Genomic DNA, 19,197 nt, shown 5'->3' with positions numbered 1-19,197 from the left:
AATTTTTAATAGTAGGAGTTTACGCACCAAATGAGGGGAAATCTGAGTTCTTTAAAACGTTGCATGAGACCTTGATGGACTATTTGGACTGTAATGTGATTTTGATGGGAGATATGAACGGAGTGGTATCTACAAATATGGACAAGGCACAAAGACAGGTAGTTAATAAGGATGGTAGATTACCGAAAACCTTTTTTGAGATGACAGACAACTTGGACTTAGTTGATATCTGGAGAACAAAGAATCCCTTGGCTAGAGAGGGAACCTTCTTCTCTGAAGCCAAAATGACATGGACAAGAATTGACCAAATATGGGTAACTAGAGGAATGGCACCAAAAACAAGAAAAGTGGAAATTTGTCCAAAAACCTGCTCCGACCATAATGCTGTGAAGATGGAGATGAAACTAACACCAACTGGCTCCTTCAGATGGAGGATGAATGACACCTTATTTTAAACAACTATATACACAAGGGCCACAGAAAGAAATTGACGTAGACCGATTTTTGAAAATAAATGGATTACAAAAAATCTCTCAAGAAAATAAATTAATGTTGAACTATAAAATAACTGAACAGGAGGTAGAAGGTGCCATTCAGAATATGCAATTAGGTAAATCTCCAGGACCGGATGGACTGACTTCTAGATACTACAGATCTTTAAGAAAATGGTTAGTTCAACCTTTAAAGGAAGTCTGCAATGAAATAATGGATGGGAAAAGGGCACCAGAGTCATGGAAAGAAGCGTATATTACACTTATACCGAAAACAGAGACTGAAAAGACGCAGCTTAAGAACTACCGCCCCATATCACTGCTAAATGTGGATTATAAAATTTTTGCAGACATTTTGGCTAAAAGACTAAAAAAAGTGTTACTGGAAGAGATTCATAAAGATCAAGCAGGCTTTCTCCTGGGTAGACACTTGTCTGATAATATGAGAAACATAATCAATATTTTAGAAAAATTACAAGTGAATATTAATACCAAGGCAGTTTTGATATTTGTGGATGCGGAGAAAGCTTTTGACAACATTTCTTGGAGTTTTATGAAGAAGAATCTACAGGGGATGGGGGTAGGTCAAGGCTTTGGAAACGGTATAAGTGCAATTTATTCAGAACAAAAGGCTAAATTAATTGTAAATAATGTGGTAATGTGGTGGTAAATAACGTGGTGACGGAGGAATTCAAGATAGAAAAAGGGACACGACAAGGTTGCCCAATCTCCCCATTACTTTTTGTATCGGTCCTGGAGGTCCTGTTGAATATGATTAGAAGGGACCAATTGGTTAAAGGTATACAAGTCGGAGCTAAACAGTACAAATTGAGAGCATTTGCAGATGACTTAGTATTGACATTACAGGAGCCAGAATCTAGTACCAAAAGAGTTTTGGAACTGATTCAAGAATTTGGTCAGGTTGCAGGATTTAAACTGAATAAGTTAAAAACAAAGGTCTTAGAGAAAAATTTAACAGAGATCAGTGGCGTAGCGTGGGGGTGCAGGGGGGCCGGCTGCACCGGGCACAACATCTGGGGGGGCGCGCTCGCACTCGCAGCTCTCTGCCCCTACCTGGCTCACTCACTCTCTCTCACTGCAGTGCTGGCTGTGCGAATCCGATCCGAGCCGCTGGGTCGCCGCCCACTGTGGAGGGGGTGGGTGCCAGGCGTGCGGTGCGGAGAGAAAGCGAGGGACTATCTGGGGGAGGGACAGTGCAGCGGCCACCCAGCGCAGCGCTGAGCGCGGGAGAGAACCACACCAGACCAGACCAGGCAGCAGCAAGAAGAAGCTGGCAGCGGTGGCAGGTTAGGGGTTAGGGGGCGCAAATTACTTGCCTTGCCCTGGGTTAGGGGGCGCAAATTACTTGCCTTGCCCCGGGTTAGGGGGCGCAAATTACTTGCCTTGCCCCGGGTGCTGAAAACCCATGCTACGCCGCTGACAGAGATTGAGAGAGAGAGGTTTCAGAATGAGACAGGTTTAACAGTGGTTAAGAAAGTGAAATACCTGGGGATTAACATGACAACTAAAAATGGGAATCTATTTAAAGACAATTATGAAAAATGCTGGACTGAAGTGAAAAAAGATTTAGAAATCTGGTTAAATTTGAAGCTTTCACTGCTAGGCCATATTGCTGCGATAAAAATGAATGTATTGCCAAGAATGTTGTTTCTGTTTCAAACATTGCAAATTTTGGACAAAATGGACTGTTTCAAGAAGTGGCAGAGAGATATTTCTAGATTTGTCTGGCAGGGCAAGAAGCCTAGAATAAAATTTAAAATACTAATGGATGCAAAGGAAAGAGGTGGATTTGCCCTGCCAGACCTTAGACTTTATTATGAATCAGCAGCTTTTTGCTGGCTGAAAGAATGGCTGCTTCTTGAAAACACAGACATTTTGGATTTAGAAGGCTTTAATAATGTATTTGGATGGCATGCATATTTGTGGTATGATAAGGTCAAAGCACATAAAGCATTTAAAAATCATATTGTCAGGAAAGCATTGTTTAATGTCTGGATAAGATATAAGGACCTACTTGAAAATAAAACCCCAAGGTGGTTGTCACCGATGGAAGCGAAGGCTCAGAAAAGCTCAATATGGAGGCCAAATGGCCGAAATATTGGGAAATTTTGGAACAAGAGGGAGACAGATTGAAATTGCAGAGTTTTGAAAAACTAAAAAATAAAGTGCGAGATTGGCGTCATTATTATCAAATAATGGAGGCATATAATTTGGACAAGAAAATTGGCTTCCAGGTGGAAAAATCAAAATTGGAAACAGAACTGTTAGAACCCAAAACCAAGACCTTGTCAAAGATGTATAACTTGCTGTTGAAATGGAATACTCAGGATGAAACGGTGAAATCTGCTATGATTAAATGGGCACAAGATGTTGGACATAACATAATGATGGCTGACTGGGAACAGTTATGGACCACAGGTGTGAAGTTTACGGCATGTAATGCCTTAAGAGAGAATATTATGAAAATGATATACAGGTGGTACATGACACCAGTCAAGCTTGCAAAAATCTATCATTTGCCTGATAATAAATGTTGGAAATGTAAAGAAACTGAAGGTACATTCTTTCACCTTTGGTGGACGTGCCCAAGGATTAAGGCTTTCTGGGAGATGATCTATAATGAAATGAAAAGGGTATTTAAATATACCTTTCTGAAGAAACCAGAGGCCTTTCTCCTGGGCATGGTTGGCCAATTGGTGCCAAAGAAGGATAGAACTTTCTTTATGTATGCTACAACAGCAGCAAGAATACTTATTGCAAAGTATTGGAAGACACAAGATCTACCCACCCTGGAAAATCCTTGCACCTTTTTCAATGAATTAAGTACTTCACCTAATATACACATATTTGGAAGCAATATTTCTCGTTTAATGTATTTTTGCATATTGTTTTCACCAATTTAAGCAACTTTCTGTTCACTTTCCCATAATATACACGTTTTTTGCAGGGGTTTGAAGAACCGCATCAGAAAATTCAGATTCCCCCCCCCCCCCGCCGCCAAAGGGCAGTTTCATTTCATGCGGCAAATCAGCCCCAGAAGTCCAAATCCAAAAGGTTTCCATTAAAATGCAAAGTGGAACAAAAATTCCCCCTCAACCCTGCTCTGATGATGGGGGCTCGTCTAACGGCTTGCCCCCATGGTGGGCACTGTTCCAGGTGCCACATGCCAGTGCGCAAAGGTGGAAAGAGCAATGGATGTAACTTTTACCTATTCACAGTGGACTAGTTTCTACATGCAATCACACATTGCTTTCTCATCCTTCAGCCAAGGAAGCAAAAGGCATTTTCAGAGCTCAAGGGCACATTCCAGCCAGGCAAAAACCCTTGAGGATGGTGCAGTGGGGGTATTGCTTGGTGCATAGGTGTGCGTCTGGAGGGGAAGCGAGTCCTGAGGACCAAATAAAGATGCTTGGAAGACTGCCTTTGGTTCCATCAGCCCCATCCAGCATGGCCAATGACCAGGAATGAGGAGGGATGGAATCCAGCTATACCTTAAGGACGACAGGTCCTCCATCCCTGATTTCTGAGATCTTCGGGTATAGGGCAATATTATTATTATTATTATTATTATTATTATTATTATTATTATAGTCATCATTAACTGCTAGTGATGATTGTCAGCCTTCTACTCCATGAAAAGCATCTATGCTTTTAGGGCAGCACAGCTTCTGTCAATTGTGCCCTTACATAGCATGACGTTTCAGTGTTCACCATTACTCATGGCGCATTGGTCCTCTGTGAGAACAGGAAGCTAGACTACACGGGCCATTGGCCAGATGCAACAGACTTCTTATATTATTATTTTCTCATTATGCTTGCTTGTAGGGGTGAATGAATCTGTCAGTTTTGCTTGTTCTCACTTTCTCATTTTCCCAGCCCTAAGGGCCTGTTATTCCCATTTCCATATCAGTTTCCATTAAAAAAAAAAAAAAGTCCCCATGAAAATTTTAGCTCGTATTTCCCCTAAAATATACATTTTTGTTTGCGGTTTTGATGCACATTTTTGCAAGCAATTGCGCAAGTGTTTGTGTGTATATGTGTTTGTGTGTGTGTGTGTGTGTGTGTGTGTGTGTGTGTGTGTTATGTTTGCATATATATCCACACACACACTTTTCCTCTATGCATGCATTACACAGAAACATAGAATTGCAGAATTGGTAGGGTCCCTAAGGCTAATCTTTTCCAACCCTTTGCAATGCAGGAATCACAGCTAAAGATTCTTTGATAGACGTCCGTCCAACCTCTGTTTAAAAACCTCCAATGAACAAGCATTCACCCCTTTCCTAGGTAGTCCGTTCCACTGTTCAACAGCTCTTGCCGTCAGAACGTTCTTGCGTCCACATTTTTGGGTGGGAGAACAACACCCCAAAATTCGGAGAAGTGTCGATCCGGAATGAAAGCTGTGTTTTGCTCATGCATTGTTTCGCAACGAGTGGCCCTTTTTGCGAGTGCGCTTATCCTAGCCATTAAGTGCTTGCATAAATATTTGCTGGATGGGAGCCCACAATGCATAATGTATTCGGTGCAAAAATAGCTCTCTCTAGTATGCTTACCTCTCCCCTGGTCAAACATATGTACATCATCTCATAACAGAAGACTTTTAAGCAGCCTGCACATTTCAGCTGTCTCTTTTTAAAACGCCCTTTGATCCATTAGCAGTTTACGGGAATAGCACTATCTCCTGGGCTTCTGCTCTGACTCTGCGTTAAAAATGCTTACAAAATTGGAGGATCTTGGCAAGCGGAGGAGGGTTATTTTTACACATACGGCACAACCTTTCATAATGAAATCAAGGAAATGGGCGGGGAGGGGGGTTAGGAGAGGGAGAGAGAGGTGCAAGTTCACTGTGTGAGTAGGCCTTTTCGGATGAAATCCCGACAGGAATTACACATTCCAGGGCAACCACACGGAAGGTAGCGTTTTATCCCACTTCTTCTGAAAAAGGCATTTCCTACTGTACAATGGGCCAAATTGGCTGCTTACTGTTGATTCTGAACCAGCTTTTTTCCACCCATTCCTATTGTACTTTTTAATTGCTCAGGGAAGGTTTTTTTTGGCTCCTTCGCCTTCATTCTCTGTTTGGTTGGCTGCCTACATACATGGAGAGGCTGGCTGGGCTGCTGCGTAGTAAAAGAGACATAGAAAATGCAAGTAGGATTGCGGCTGAAGAACAAATCTGAGATTAAGGGCGTATCTGCGCCACAGATTTTGGGTCTGACCTTTGTTCTCTCGCCTTGGGGGACTGTAGTTCCGTTAAGAGATGCTTGGCATTCCTAGAATGGCAAATCTGGGCATTTGCACCAAATGTCATTTCCCAAGATTCTTTGGTAGGTTTCTGGCATTGCGGATATGACTCAGAGGCACCAGCTTGCAAGGGCGATTGTGGGGGGGTCAGCGTCGTGCATGTGACACCAGGACATCGGGAGGAGCCAGAAGCAGAGCAGAACATGGTGGTCACATAATAATAAAAACAAATTTTATTTATACCCCACCCTCCCCGCCCAGAGCCGGGCTCAGGGCAGTTAACACCAATAAAATCACAGTAAAAAACATAATAGGGGAAAAGGAAAAAGAAAAAGAAATTTAAAATACAGGTTAAAATGCAGCCTCATTTTAAAAGTAGCCGATAAATCAAGACCATAAGGGGAGGGAAACATAAGGGTCAGACTGAGTCCAAACCAAAGGCCAGGCGGAACAGCTCTGTCTTGCAGGCCCTGCGGAAAGATGTCAAGTCCCGCAGGGCCCTAGTCTCTTGTGACAGAATATTCCACCAAGTTGGGGCCAGTACTGAGAAAGCCCTGGCCCTAGTTGAGACCCATATAACCACCTTTCGACTTGGGACCTCCAAAATGTTGTTATTTGTGGACCTTAAGGTCCTCCCCGGGGCATACCAGGAGAGGCGGTCCTGCAGGTACATGGGTCCTAGGCCACTTCAATGGCTTCTCTTCCACACTTTTCGGACACTGGGGCCCCCAGCCCTGACCCCCAAAATATTGAGGGGGCCCGAAACTGCTTGACCCCCAGGAGCTGCTGCACTGATATTACTGTATGGCGCACCGTGAATAAATAAGTCAGCTTCTTGATGAGAAGATTTTCATGTTTCTTCACAGCTGGGCTAACTCATTGAAATGGCAAATCACAGAGCCAGGATCTCTGTGCTCTGCTGAGGTGCATATGAGAAACTAGCAGTTCTCAAAATTCCAAAGTGGGGCAAGTATGTCCCATGAAAACTTTTAGCAGTTGCATTAATATTCTGGGCATTTATTTTAACAACCTATTTTTTAAGGTCACCAATGTCCTAGAAATCTAAACGATTTTATAAATACTGTAGCTAGCTGCACTTCAGCTCATTTGCTCTACATTGACTTTTGCATAGCTGGAGTGAAATAAATATTTTACAGTCTTCTCCCTCTCCTGACTACATTCTATGTTGGACTCGGAACTTCACTTTCACGGGTCTTGCTGTTAAATCTCTGCCATAAATTCTGCTCTCCGGCACTCTGAAATAATAAAGCCACCGAATTTCTCCATTTCATGCTCTTGTGGAATTGAGGGCGTCTTTTAAAGCAATTAACTTTGGCTCGTGTAATACAATATTCTCCATGGTTTCTAACGTATGGAAAAGATGTTGTTTCATTAAGAATGTCCATCTTAGAAGGAGATTATTTGTGATCATGAACTGTAAACACATGCCCCCTTCCCCACCCCCCAAAAAACCTGGGGTCTGGAATTCAGCTGTTGCATGTATGCATGTGTGCACATGTGTGTTCAGTTAAACTTTTTCCTGCATGCTGTATTTTCTGTGCAAAATGCCCAGAAACTGCTTTCCTCAAATAGAGTTCGGAGCATGTTTGCAAAGGCAATTATTTGAAGCCCATATGTGGGCCAATCCATACCTTGGCTTAATGTGGCTTGTGAACCCCTCATGCCTCGTTTAATTAGAATAATAGAATTGTAGAGTTGGAAGGGACCCCGAGGGTCATCTAGTCCAACCCTCTGCAATGCAGGAATCTCAGCAATTCTTCCTTGTCCATGTGACATTCTCCAACCCCTAGGTACAGTTAATGGAGCCTTACTTTTGGGTGGTGCAAACAGTTCTCCTGCACAGGGCACCAAGTCAAGCGGGTGCAAAACTATGATGTAGCACACTTGAAAGCATGCACAGAATGGAAGGCAAGAGGAGGGGGAGGGCACCAGATTTGGCCCTTGCTCAGGGCACTGTAGGACCAAAATCCATCCCTGACCTTAATAGATTCCAGAAGGCTTAAAGGTAAAGGGTAAAGGGACCCCTGACCATTAGGTCCAGTCGTGACCAACTCTGGGGTTGCGGCGCTCATCTTGCTTTACTGGCCGAGGGAGCCGGCGTACAGCTTCTGGGTCATGTGGCCAGCATGACTAAGCCGCTTCTGGCGAACCAGAGCAGCACACGGAAACGCCGTTTACCTTCCCGCCGGAGTGGTACCTATTTATCTACTTTCACTTTGACGTGCTTTTGAACTGCTAGGTTGGCAAGAGCAGGGATCGAGCAACGGGAGCTCACCCTGTCACAGGGATTTGAACCCACAGGGCAACCTGCATCCCTCCAATAGGCTGAAGCATGCCTAATTCAGCACATTATCAGACCATGTCACCTATAAAAGTGACTTTAGGATCAGTTTGCTGGCATGTAAAATGGTCATACGAATGGCTTCCCTCAGAGGCTTGTTGCAAAGATGCATGATGCACAGATTGTATAATGCCCTTGACAAAACCGAGAGTGCTATAGAAATGAGTTGTGGTGGTGATGCCTGGGATACTTGGTTGGTCTGAAATTTTATGACCGGCTCTGGGATTCCTATTGCAATGAAGAGCTGGTAATAAATATTTAAAATAAGAAAAACAATTAGATAGCATGCACACCTGTCTGTGCACACACACACAAAATATAGGTTGTATTCTGAAATGTTTATATCTGCCCTGGGGCTGAAGGGCTGTAGCTCAGTGATAGAAAACATGCAGGATGTGTCAAAAGTCGCAGGTTCAATCCTTGGTATCTCCAGATAGGAAAGACTCTTCCTAACTAAAAACCTGGAGATCTGCAACAGCCAATGTTTATAATATTGGACTAGATGATCTGATAAGGGTATATGTTAGCTTTCTATTTTTCTGAGATATGCTTCTTCTTCCTCCAATCTGAGAGCTGTTAAACAAATGGAAAATGCCTTCTGCATGAATTCTGCCGTGTTCAGACTTGCATTCCTGGAGACTTGCAACCCTCCTCCCCAATCAGAGGCTGATTCAAGTGTGTGAAAGGGGAACTTTGACTGCCCAATATTCCACCCAGCCTTGGTTCATTCTGTGCTGGAGTGCCCACTGCAGTTATAAACCAGCATGAAGCAAACTTTGCCCAGAGTTTCACAGAAAAGGGTGTACAAAGAAGACTCGAGATGAAGAATTGTGAAGGGGGAAAGGTTATATTTATAGCAGCCTAGAGGATCTGCAAACCAAAGTAAAACTAGTTAAACCATAATATTCTCTGGGCAGGAAAGCTCCCTAAAACAGCAGGAACCTTGTTACTCTCTACTTCTTGGCTCCACAGAAAAGGATTAGGAGGAATTCTTTCTCGTTGCTCCAATTATTGTTATTATTATTATTAGTCATTTATACCCCACCCACTCTGGGTGGCTCCTCACAAAATATTAAAAATACAATAAAACATGAGTTATTAAAAACTTCCCTAAACAGGGCTGCCTTCAGACGTCTTCTAAAAGTCAGATAGTTTATTTCCTTGACATCTGATGGGAGGGCATTCCACAGGGCAGGTGCCACTACCAAGAAGGTCCTCTGCCTGGTTCCCTGTAACCTCACTTCTCACAATGAGGGAACCGGCAGAAGACCCTTGGTGCTGGACCTCAGTGTCTGGGCAGAACGATGGGGGTGGAAATGCTCCTTCAGGTATACTGGGCCGAGGCCATTTAGGGCTTTAAAGATCAGCACCAACACTTTGAATTGTGCTCGAAAACATACTGGGAGCCAATGTAGGTCTTTCAAGACCAGTGTTTTTTGTTTTTTTTTAAGTGATATTTATTGAGAATTTTAAAGTTACAAAGAAAAAAGAAGGAAAAAACAAGAGAAAGAGAGAAAGAAAGAAAAAGGTAGATAAAAATAACAATTAAACAATACAAATCAATAAAAACCACAGTCAAAAAGAAAAAACAAAACACACAATACATCAAAATGAAAGAGCAAAAATAAACAAAAAATTTAAAAACAAATCCAATATTCCCAAATCCTTAACTTTCATTAACTTATTTCATCGACCTCCTCACACCTCCCTTTTTTGTATTCTAGTTGTTAATTATCTCAGCAAATCCTTTCCATCTTTCACAATATTCTGTCATTAAATTACCTTAATCTATTTTAACCTTATCTTACCATAAAAAACCTTAAAACTTAAATCTTATTTATACCAAATTCTTTTAATCATAACATATTCATACATAATTCTTTTTAACATTTCTGCTAAAGCCAAATAATTTCATTCCAACATTTTTCTAATACTCATTAATTTTACGATACTTTTCTAAATAAATTTTTATAACTTTCTTCCAATCTTCATCCATCTTTCAAGACCAGTGTTATGTGGTCTCAGCGGCCGCTCCCAGTCACCAGTCTATCTGCCGCATTCTGGATTAGTTGTAGTTTCTGGGCCACCTTCAAAAGTAGCCCCACGTAGAGTGCGTTGCAGTAGTCCAAGCGGGAGATAACCAGAGCATGCACCACTCTGGCGAGACAGTCCGCGGGCAGGTAGTGTCTCAGTCTGTGTAGCAGATGGAGCTGGTAGACAGCTGCCCTGGACACAGAACTGACCTGCGCCTCCATGGACAGCTGCGAGTCCAAAATGACTCCCAGGCTGCGCACCTGGTCCTTCAGGGGCACAGTTACCCCATTCAGGAGCAGGGAGTCCTCCACACCCACCTCCCTCCTGTCCCCCAAAACAGTATTTATGTCTTGTTCAGTACTTATGTCAATCTGTTAGCCACCATCCATCCTCCAACCTCAGTTATGTAAGTTGGCAAGTGCACAGTGGCCCCACCAGCTCATCATTCAACCCAATGTTCATGCCAGGCATAAAGGGAATCCCAGTGATCCCAGTGCCCTTTACTCAGTTCTTTACTCCATCTATGGACTTTTTATTCCTTCCCAGAATGAAACCCAACGAAACCCAATGCCGCTGCAGACACAAAAGTCCTGACAATTCAAAGTAGGTGAAAAAGAGGAGTTCCAAGGCCACGTAGGGGCCCCCCTAAAAAATTCTACTCACCTGCCAAATGGGCAGCTAGTCAAGGCCCATGCAGCATAGAGAGGGGAGAGGGACTCAGGAGATTGGGGGTTGCTTAAAAACCTGCTCCCCTCTTCTTCAAAAATTGGTCCACACTGAGAGGTGGACCAGCCACAACTCCTCCCCAGGATGATACCACCTGAGTCTTCTTTCCCAAGGGAAAAGGTGGATGGCAATTTCATGCCCACTCAAGAGCGGGAGCTGCATTTTTAGAGGCCTGTCAAATGTCAGCTTCCCATATGTCTGTGGAAGCCTCTTAAATGTTTTGAGACCCATTTGCAAGCTGCAGCACTCTCCGAGACTTATCAAAGAGCGTAGTCAAAACCAGAAATGCCCCCTTTTCTATTAATGTGCATTTCCGTCATTCATAAGTTATGCTGATTCAGCTCCAAATCTAACCACACCAGCTATCCAGAAGAAAACACTTCCAGCTGATGCCTCTCATACCGCCTTGTAAGTCCATCCTGCTATCCTGCCATTTCTCTGCGCCACCATCCTTTACCTTTCTCTCTCTATCTGATCTCCAGGGAAATTGATAAGGTTAGGGTAGGGAGAGTGAATGGGGACCGCAGCATTTGGGACTTTTTAGCTTAGAGAAAGGTGACATCACTTATAATATGATGCATGGCGTGGAGGAAGTGGGGAAAGTTTTCCCTCCTCTCCCATACCACTGAAATTCAATGAAGCTGAATGTTGGGAGATTTGGGACAGATATCTCCACTGCCAGAGACAGCAATGCTTCTGATTGCTGGAAACCACAGAGGACAGGAGAGAATGGTTTTGTGTTCCGATCCTGCTAGCAGCAGTTTCCCAGAGGCATCTGGCTGGCCACTGTGAGAACAGGATACTGAACTAGGTGGGCCATTGGCATGATCCAGCGGGCTCTCCTTACAGTCTTATTTGCAGGAAATGTGAACTGGTGAAACTAACCCCATTGCCATTGTACAGACTGTACAGCCTGTACAGACTGTACAGCCACTGTACAGACAAGAGAGCAGAGGTTAACATCTGTGTGTGGCCCTTTGCAAATGTCTGCAAGTCTGTGCAAGTCTGCATTTGCTAATGTCTACAAGTCCAGTTGATAATAATAATAATAATAATAATTTATTATTTATACCCCACCCATCTGGCTGAGTTTCCCCAGCCACTCTGGGCAGCTCCCAATCGAGTGTTAAAAACAATACAGCATTAAATATTAAAAACTTCCCTAAACAGGGCTGCCTTCAGATGTCTTTTAAAGATAAGATAGCTGCTTATTTCCTTCACATCTGAAGGGAGGGTGTTCCACAGGGCGGGCGCCACTACCGAGAAGGCCCTCTGCCTGGTTCCCTGTAACCTCACTTATTGCAATGAGGGAACCGCCAGAAGGCCCTCGGCACTGGATCTCAGCTGAACAATGGGGGTGGAGACGCTCCTTCAGGTATACAGGACCAAGGCCGTTTAGGGCTTTAAAGGTCAGCACCAACACTTTGAATTGTGCTCGGAAACATACTGGGAGCCAATGATGGAATCACAGGAGGGAAGAGGGCTCTTGCACTCAGTTTCTGCTTGAGGGTTTCTCGGAGGCATCTGGGAGGCCACTGTGAGAACAGGATGCTGGACTAGAAGGGACAATGGCCTGATCCAGCAACCTAAAAACCGGGCCTGAAGAAACACAACCAACGGACATACTGCAAGCACTGGTCTATCCACCTCTACACTAACTGGCAGAGATTCTCCAAGGTTTCAGATCCAGGTTTCAGCGTTGAACCGTCAGTTTTTGCAGATAGCTGAGGCTCAATCCCTGATATCTCCAGGCACAGCTGCCGGAGAATGCCCCTTGGCTGAAACCCGGAGGGCAGCTACCAGTCAAGGTAAGCTCCAAAGGTGAAACTTGGAATAAAGCGTCGCCCTCCATCTGCTGCTTCACGGGTCTCCTCGACTCCCGCGCCGTGCGCTCTCAGGCACCGGCCGGCCCGCGCTCTTTCCGCCAGCTTGCGCCCGGCGCAGCTCAGCTGTGCGCCCATGCTCCGGAGCGCCGGTGCCCGCGCCCACGTCGGAGCGCAGCCAAAGGCGCTTCCCGCCTCGCCAGAGCGTCGAAGGGACTCCTGGATGTCTCTGGCTGGAGAGGTGGAGCGTGGCCAAGAGGGGCGGACTCCCGAGCGGTGGCTTTATTAGCGCGCCCAGCAGGTTACAATGAGAGCAGCTGGCGAAAGAGGAGGCTGTGCGCTCTCGCCCTTTCCCAGCCGCCTAGGAAGAGATCCCGCGCAGCGGGAGAGGGGAAGGAAGAAAGGAAGGAAGGAAGGAAGGGGATCTTCAAAGAGGGCTGGTCCGTGCCTTCAGGCAGCAGTCGCCCACCCTTCTCCCCCGCCTCCTCCGCCCTCCTTGGCTTTCTCCGCCCCTCGCCACGGCTCTGCCTCTCCTCCTCCTGCGCGGCGAAGGAGCTGCTTTGCAAGAGAGCGCAGGCTGCCAGCCGGGACGGGAGCGCGCGCGCTGCGGGCTGTGCAAAGCGCCAAAGAGGACCATCAGGGAATTCTCCCTCCGGCTCCTTGAAATAAATACATTAAAATTGCCCGTTTCTTTTTTTTCCATTCAGAAGTGCAATTTTTCATTCCGCACCCCACCCCACCCCGCAACATTTTACTTACATTTATTTATTTTATTTTATTTTTAAAAAGTGCATATATAGGCTGTCCTATATCCATCATCCACCATCCATCCTTTTTTTTTTTTTCCTTTCGAGAAACTCACTTCGGGATGATTCTCCTGTCATTGTGCTTCACAGCAGCGGCTCTGGTGCAGTTGAAGACTTCAGCTGACGAACAAGTAAGTCCATGAATATCCCGAGAAGCCTGCGGAACAACGCACATCCCTTCCATCACCACCTCCATCTACTACTAATTACTATCATTTATTTATTACTTTATTTATTACTTGATTGATTGAGGGTGATGGTGGGAAGACTTTGTTGTTCCTTTCCAAACTCCGTTCTTCCTGGTGGCTTTTTATAAACCCACTTTCTTCAGCCACCTCCCCCCCCCCCCGCCTTCAAAAAAAGAAAATAAAAAGAAAAACGTTTTGATTGTGTGATGATATCCCTGGCTCCTGCATGGAATTACTGCTTGGCAAAGCAGCCCAGAATTGCCTTAAGGTTCTAATTTGTAGCGTAATAGAAGAACTTTGTTTGTTTCCAACTTTCTCTTCTGCTAACACGGCTTTCTCTCTCTTTTCCTTTCCGTGTGTGTGTGTGAGTGTGTGTGTGTGTAACGGATTGGCTTGGGAGTATTAAATTGCAAGATTCTTAGCAGCTCTTCCTCAGCAGCCCAAGGTGAAGAGGCTGCTGTGCAGATTAACTGCTGTCCTCTTGCCTGGGGAACAAAGTCAGCGGGTGATGGAGATGTTCTTATTCGTCTCTCTGGGGCGAGCGTGTGAAAGCGTTCATTCCGTGTGCAATTCCGCAGGTGGGAGGGGGCTTCTCTTACACGAGCCCCTCCGTGGCTCCCGTTCTCTTCACTGTGGCTTGCGCAAGAGAACCACCCCATTGAATACTTTCCCTCTGTTAGGGAGTTATGATGCCTTTGGGATCCGTCAAGTAGAGACCAAGGCTGAAGATCTTTTAGCGTGGCAGCGCCTGACCTTCGGAACTCCCTGCCTATTGACAGCAGGCAGAATCCCTTTCTGTACTTTTTTCAGCTCCTGTTTAAAACGCTTTTGCTTAGACAAGCCTACCCAGACACGTGGAAGCTGAGATTAAAACACAAGCCTTTTTAGTCTATTGTTGGTTTTAATTATATTTCTGGATGTTTTAATACCTGTTTTTAACACTCTTTCACTGGCAATTTTCTAACTGCTTAGAGGGTTTTTTGTTTTCCTTTTTGCAATCAAGCGGCATATACAGTTCATTCCAATAAATAAATAGCAGACCTTTACCAAAGGTCTGTGCCCCAATTTAGGCAGGGATCCTAAGCTCAGGTACGTGAGAGTCATCCCCATTGAATTCATTAGGACTTATGTCTGAGCAGTCATGGTTTGGTGTGCAATGTTAGTTGTGCTTAGAGTAGCCCAGCTGAAATCCATGAGACTGCTTATCTTTAAAAAAATAAATAAATAAATTGTGCATACACCAGGTTGGATCTTGATGTGCAGTACTCATACTCTGGGTAGACCCATTGAAGCCAATGGAACTTCAGTACTCTAAGTATGACACAGTGGAGATGCACTCCAGTGTTTGCACAAATAATAAAATAATTGATTCCCCCAGTGTAACAAAACTTGGAGACATTGCCATGGAAGAATGAGGAAATCCCAATGAAATAACAGTGGCAAGAAAAACTGATGAGTTATGCAGAGTTGGCTAAACTGACATATAAATTGTGGGATAAGGACAACTGTGGCTTTAAGGAAAAATGGGAGCTTTTTTCCAAATTATATTTGAAAAGGCAACAAAATGAACTGGGATCCTTGGCAGGTTTTGTATAAACATGCACAAATTTATTGGTTGATAACATGTTAGATAGATAATGTAAGGATATCTAAAATTTTATAACATGCAGAGAATAACACGTGCTGAGAAATCAGAGAGAGGAGTGGAGGGAAGTCTTTGGTGGGGGAGGGGGGAGGGATGGAAGGGGAATAATGTATGTGATTATATGGTTTGAGAATTTGTTCTGTTGAGATTGCTAATAAAAATATTTTTTAAAAACAAAACAAAGCTTGGAGACGTTGCTCATGGCACAGAGATATACAGACCTGAGCAAACAGGTCATCCCACCTGCCCCAAGGCTGGCACAGGATTTGTTTTCCCCATGAGGGAAATGGTCCAAAGGAGTCATCATTTCTTGGGAGATGTTTGTATCTTTAGCTTACTAGAGCAGCCACCAGAGGTCAGAGAGCATCCTCACTCAAAGGTGAGATGCTCTTGGGCGGCCCAGGTTGGTTCCATTGTAAAACGCATTCAACACATTCCTATTCTTTGTGCTTGGGAAGCATGGATGAACCTTTGCAACCTGACTCTTCATTTCCTCTTCCCATCTTTCATGGAATGGTTTTAATTTTTTTTTATTATTATTTTAAAAAGCTAATTCGAGTCAAAGGCCTCCTCTTCCCACTCATCTGAGAATCCTTGCAATTTTCTCACAGGCTCTTTTCAGTTACAGCTGATACTTAAGAACACCAGAACAGCCCTGTTATATCAGTTCCAAGGTCTATCTAGTTCAGCATCCTATTCTCACAGTCACAGACCAGATCACAGAATCATAGAAATGTAGAGCTGGAAGGGACCCCCTCTCCGAAAATGCAACACGGCGTTCCACATCACATGTGACATCGCACACACTATGTGCTGATGTGTGATATTGCAAGTCCATGTTATGGCGGCAAGCACCCACAATCCTGGGGGCGAGATGTAGGCGCTGTCCCAGACTGTACTTTTGCTGGTTGCTGTTAATTTTCTTTGTGGGCCCACATACGTTTCTGAACTTGAGCTTCTTCCGCTGCATGTTGGTTGCTGTGAATGCAAATAGGTATGAGATGCAACAGACTTTCAAATTTGCTATGATAATAAAGCCGTCACTTCCCAGGAACTCATTTCCCTCCCTCCCTTTGCCATCACCTTTGATCAAATAGGTTTTGCAGGCTTTTTGAAGCACTCTCCGCACCTGCAAAACCTGTTCGCTCAGAGATCTAACTGTACTCCCTTTCTCTGCTAGCTCAGTTCTAGGGCAGAAAAAAAAGAGAGACTGCCACTTGTCTCGGTTTCTTTGGCTTTGTGTCCCTGGAGAGTTGTCAGGATTCATGTTTGCTTGTTCCCCCTACACCCTCCATCCCTCAGGAATCGTGGGTTTAATTAGCTCTTAAAGTATTTCTTCAGCCACCAGACTCTAATTTTTTGGCGCAGCACTGCAGCGTTACAGAATGGCCCATTCAGAAATCTGGGTTTATTAGCTCAAGCTGTTTATGTGAAACTTATTATTTATGGAGTCTTATTAGTGCATTGGGGGACAGCTGTTTATTCACTTAAGGGCAGCACCGTTCCTGGATGTGGGGCAGTGGGGGGAGGCGTTGCGGAAGGCAGGAGGAGGTAGAACAGTGTAGGATAAGCTGGCTAGACCAACTAGTTTGTCCTTTGCAAACATAGCAACTGCTCTGAAGCATGGCTCCTCAGTGGACAAAAATAGTATACTTCTGAATACAAATTGCTAGGGACATTGGTGATTGGGAACTGGTAGGGCAGAAGTCCGGGAGGCCAACAGTAGATGGCGCCAAAGCCAGTGGTTGGTGAAGCAAGAGCCAGAGATGGGTAGAGCCATCTAATTCTGGTCTGGTTCCCACCATCCTTTTTGGTGAGTTCCATGGGTGCGAAACTGAGACTGAGGAAGAGGAAGCTGATGGCCGTCCCCTGGACTGAGACAGGTGAGGGCTAGCTGAGGACAGACTGAGGCTGGTGGGGAGCAGCCTCCACTGGCTAGGGGTGAAAACAGGCAACAAGTAGCTCAGTCAGGAGAGCAAGAGACTTTTAATCTCAGGGTTGTGGGTTTGAGTCCCACATCAGGCAAAAGATTCATGCATTTCAGGGGGTTGGACTAGATGGCCCCTCATGTTCCCTTCTAATTCTACAATTCTGTGATTCTATCACTTTTTTTTTTTTTTTTTTTTTGCTCTGCTTGGTCAGATCTGCTTGGCCCCTGCTGGAATCATAACGCTGAGCTAGATGGTCCTTACTTACTCCAGCATCTGGGTGCCCTTGCTTTGTTACTTTTCCAGAAACATACACTGACTATCTTCATCATGATCAGAAGCAAAGTAGCATTCGCATCCTCCCACCCACTCACCTGCAAAAAAAGTTTCCTGGTCCAATTCAAAGTGCTTCTTCTTGCCTAATAAAGCAGGGGTGTGGGGTGTGTGTACCTCCAGATCTTGTTGAACTACAACTCCCATCCAACCTGTCTCATTGGCTGTGCTGGCTGGGGGCTAATGGAAGCTGAAGTCCAGCAACAACTAGAGAGGAACACATTTTCCATCCCCTAAGTGGCTTGGGGCTAGGACATCTGAAGGGCTGCTTCCATTGCATCCTACTCTGAGGTTCTTTTGAGGTGCCCACCATCGAAATAGGCTAGACTGGTGCTCCTGTGTGGGGCAGGGCCTTTTCTGTGGCAGCCCCTTCAAGACCCCGATTATGGAACTCCTTTTTTGAAGTTCTATTTATGTATTAGATTTATCTCCTGCCTGTACCTGGTTCTCCCCCTTCCTCATTTTATCCTGAGAGGCAGTGATTGGCCCTAGTGAGCCTCTTGGCTGAGTTGGGGGGCGGGTTGAACTTTGGTCCCCCAGATTATGGTCCAGTAGTCTAACCACACTACACCCTGCTGGTGATTTGATTGTTGGACTATTGATTTGGTTTCGCTGTTTTGCCACTCTTCTGTCATTTAATATTGGTTCAATAATTGTTTTGTATGTAAACCTCTTGGAGTGCCTGAGTGCCAAAAGTTGATCTGTATGTGAGTATAGTTAATGAATAAAACAAATTATTGTTTATTTTTCCAGGCTGCTAAAGAAGACGTTATTCAAACAGGTAAGACCATTCAGTTGTATCTTGTTTGTAGTTTGTATATAAAATACTACTACTACTACTACTACTAACTACTATTGCTACTACTTTATTATTTATATGCCATCCATCTGACTGAGTTGCCTCAGCCACTCTGGACAGCTTCCAACAAAATATTAAAACACAAACTCAAAATATTAAACACAAGATAGAACTATTTACCACTAATATGGCTTTGGCACCCTGTGAGACCATTTTCTTAATATATAAAATAAATAAATTGCCATGTAGTTGATATTCACTCCAGTTGGCAAATAATAGTGATACATGTTGGAACTGTGTCAGTCTACTATGGATGGATGGAAGGCAGGTGAGAAAATCAGGGGGGAAATGTTATACATCTTCTTCCTCTTCTTCTTTGGCAATCACTTGTGGCCGAGTAAGATTGTCTTCCATAAACACAGCGGCGTAGCGTGGGTTGTCAGCACCCGGGGCAAGGCAAGTAATTTGCGCCCCCTAACCCGGGGCAAGGCAAGTAATTTGCGCCCCCTAACCCCTAACCTGCCGCCGCTGCCAGCTTCTTCTTGCTGCTGCCTGGTCTGGTCTGGTGTGGTTCTCTCCCTCGCTCAGCGCTGCGCTGGGCGGCCGCTGCACTGTCCCTCCCCCAGATAGTCCCTCGCTTTCTCTCCGCACCGCACGCCTGGCACCCACCCCCTCCACAGTGGGCGGCGACCCAGCGGCTCGGATCGGATTCGCACAGCCAGCACTGCGGTGAGAGAGAGTGAGTGAGCCAGGTAGGGGCAGAGAGCTGCGAGTGCGAGCACGCGCCCCCCCAGATG

The 19,197-nt window shown here is 44.9% G+C and overlaps 1 protein-coding gene across 1 annotated transcript in view; it reads left to right on the top strand.

Moving 5' to 3' along the window:
• Positions 1-13,016: 13,016 nt before the first annotated feature.
• ADAMTS3 (ADAM metallopeptidase with thrombospondin type 1 motif 3) overlaps positions 13,017-19,197 on the top strand; it is a 140,698-nt gene continuing 134,517 nt past the window's right edge. The window contains exons 1-2 of the mRNA XM_081020700.1: positions 13,017-13,638; positions 18,355-18,382. Of these exons, the coding sequence (XP_080876826.1) occupies positions 13,570-13,638; positions 18,355-18,382 (97 nt within the window). The 5' untranslated portion in view covers positions 13,017-13,569. The remainder of the gene's footprint in view (positions 13,639-18,354; positions 18,383-19,197) is intronic.

This window comes from Podarcis pityusensis (genome assembly GCF_964106645.2).
Source record: "Podarcis pityusensis genome assembly, chromosome: 9".
In the NCBI taxonomy this organism is placed as follows: Eukaryota; Metazoa; Chordata; class Lepidosauria; order Squamata; family Lacertidae; genus Podarcis; species Podarcis pityusensis.
Note: the sequence above shows the minus strand (reverse complement) of the source record. Positions and strands in the feature narration are given on the sequence as shown.